Source organism: Eucyclogobius newberryi, unplaced genomic scaffold (genome assembly GCF_026437365.1).
Source record: "Eucyclogobius newberryi isolate DKJ021-1_F unplaced genomic scaffold, fEucNew1.0.hap1 SCAF_12, whole genome shotgun sequence".
NCBI lineage: Eukaryota > Metazoa > Chordata > Actinopteri > Gobiiformes > Gobiidae > Eucyclogobius > Eucyclogobius newberryi.
In genome coordinates this window covers 36157045-36158508 of record NW_027315746.1, presented here as the reverse complement: position 1 = coordinate 36158508, position 1464 = coordinate 36157045, and the positions used below count along the sequence as shown (strand labels likewise).

Genomic DNA, 1464 nt, shown 5'->3' with positions numbered 1-1464 from the left:
GGTGCCGTTTGCTCTGAACTCGTACCTGTACGGAGACCCTCTGAGAGCCCACCTGTTCATCCCCCTGCACGTCCACGCCCTGCTCAAGAGCGCCACCGACAGCCTGTTTGAAGGTACTGCACATGCTCCACTCAAGCGTCTGCTTCAACGTTCTCAGCCTGTTGTTGTGGCTCAGGGTTTGAGCCGGAGTCGTACTGGGACCGGATGCAGCTGCTGCAGGAGAACATCCTCCACCGATTTGGTTTTGTTCATGACAAGTTTTCCGCCGCCGGCTTCAACTTCCCGTCTGAGAACAAGCCACAGTACATCCACGTGACAGGTCTGTGACCCCACATCGACCTGTGACCCCACATCGACCTGTGACCCCCACGTTCTGCTCTAGTCCCAGACACAGGTGCTGCTCTTTGGGTGAGTATAGGGGGCGTGGCCCTGCGTGTCACATGACTCCCGTCTCTCCTCAGGCACCGTGTTCCTGCAGCTGCCGTACTCCAAGAGGAAGTACTCTAGCGCCCCCCAGCGTCGGCGCCGGAACTCCACCGCGTCCAACAGCCAGGGCCCGTTTGGGGGCGAGGAGCGCGTGGGCTTCTACTGGGCCTACAACACCATGCTGACCAAAGCGTGGCGTGCGGGCGTGCTGGGCGACGAGCGGCTGGCCGACCGCTTACTGCGCGACTTCACCGACTTCTGCGCCAACAAAGACAACCGGCTGCTCACCTTCTGGGACGGCTGCGTGGACAAGATGAGCGCCAGTGCACCCTGACCCGACCTGCAGCCTGACCCGACCTGCACCTGACCCGACCTGCAGCCTGACCCGACCTGCAGCCTGACCCGACCTGCACCTGACCCGACCTGCAGCCTGACCCGACCTGCACCTGACCCGACCTGCAGCCTGACCCGACCTGCACCTGACCCGACCTTCACCCTGACCCGACCTGCACCTGACCCAACCTTCACCCTGACCCGACCTGCACCCTGACCCGACCTGTGACGAGTCTGTCCGGAGGGACAGGACGAGTGAATGCCATATTGTGGAACGTTCCAGGCAATATCTCACATTTATTCACTTCCACCTGGAGCAGGCGTGGCCTCTGGCAGGCGTGGCCTCTGGCAGGCGTGGCCTCTGGTTTAATGCCACACTGTGGAACATGGCAAACGTGTCGCTCAATTTGAATAAAGGCACATTTTGTTTCCTTATTTTGTTTTTGTGAAGCTTTTTTTGTTCGATTGTTTCAAAAACAGTGAATATTTCAAAGGCGTCACTTCTCATCAGACAATAATACTACTGTTGTACTACCTCTAAAGGTACATAATATCTATTAGTCATGCGGAGGATAGGAATATATGTATAATACATATATATATATATATACATACAAATATATATATATACATACATAATACAAATATGTGCTGGGGGGGTGAGTCCTGGGGAGCTGATGGTCTGGGCAGAGAAGTGAAGAGGGA

General features: G+C 55.8%; 1 protein-coding gene across 3 annotated transcripts in view; it reads left to right on the top strand.

Moving 5' to 3' along the window:
- Positions 1 to 1194, top strand: part of depdc5 (DEP domain containing 5, GATOR1 subcomplex subunit) — a 100783-nt gene extending 99589 nt beyond the window's left edge. For all 3 annotated transcript variants that reach the window (XM_072441959.1, XM_072441960.1, XM_072441958.1), the window contains 3 exons: positions 1 to 113; positions 176 to 319; positions 462 to 1194. The exon at positions 1 to 113 is cut by the window's left edge and continues 59 nt beyond it. In XM_072441959.1, the coding sequence (XP_072298060.1) occupies positions 1 to 113; positions 176 to 319; positions 462 to 760 (556 nt within the window). In that variant the 3' untranslated portion in view covers positions 761 to 1194. The remainder of the gene's footprint in view (positions 114 to 175; positions 320 to 461) is intronic.
- The last annotated feature ends 270 nt before the right edge of the window (positions 1195 to 1464 follow it).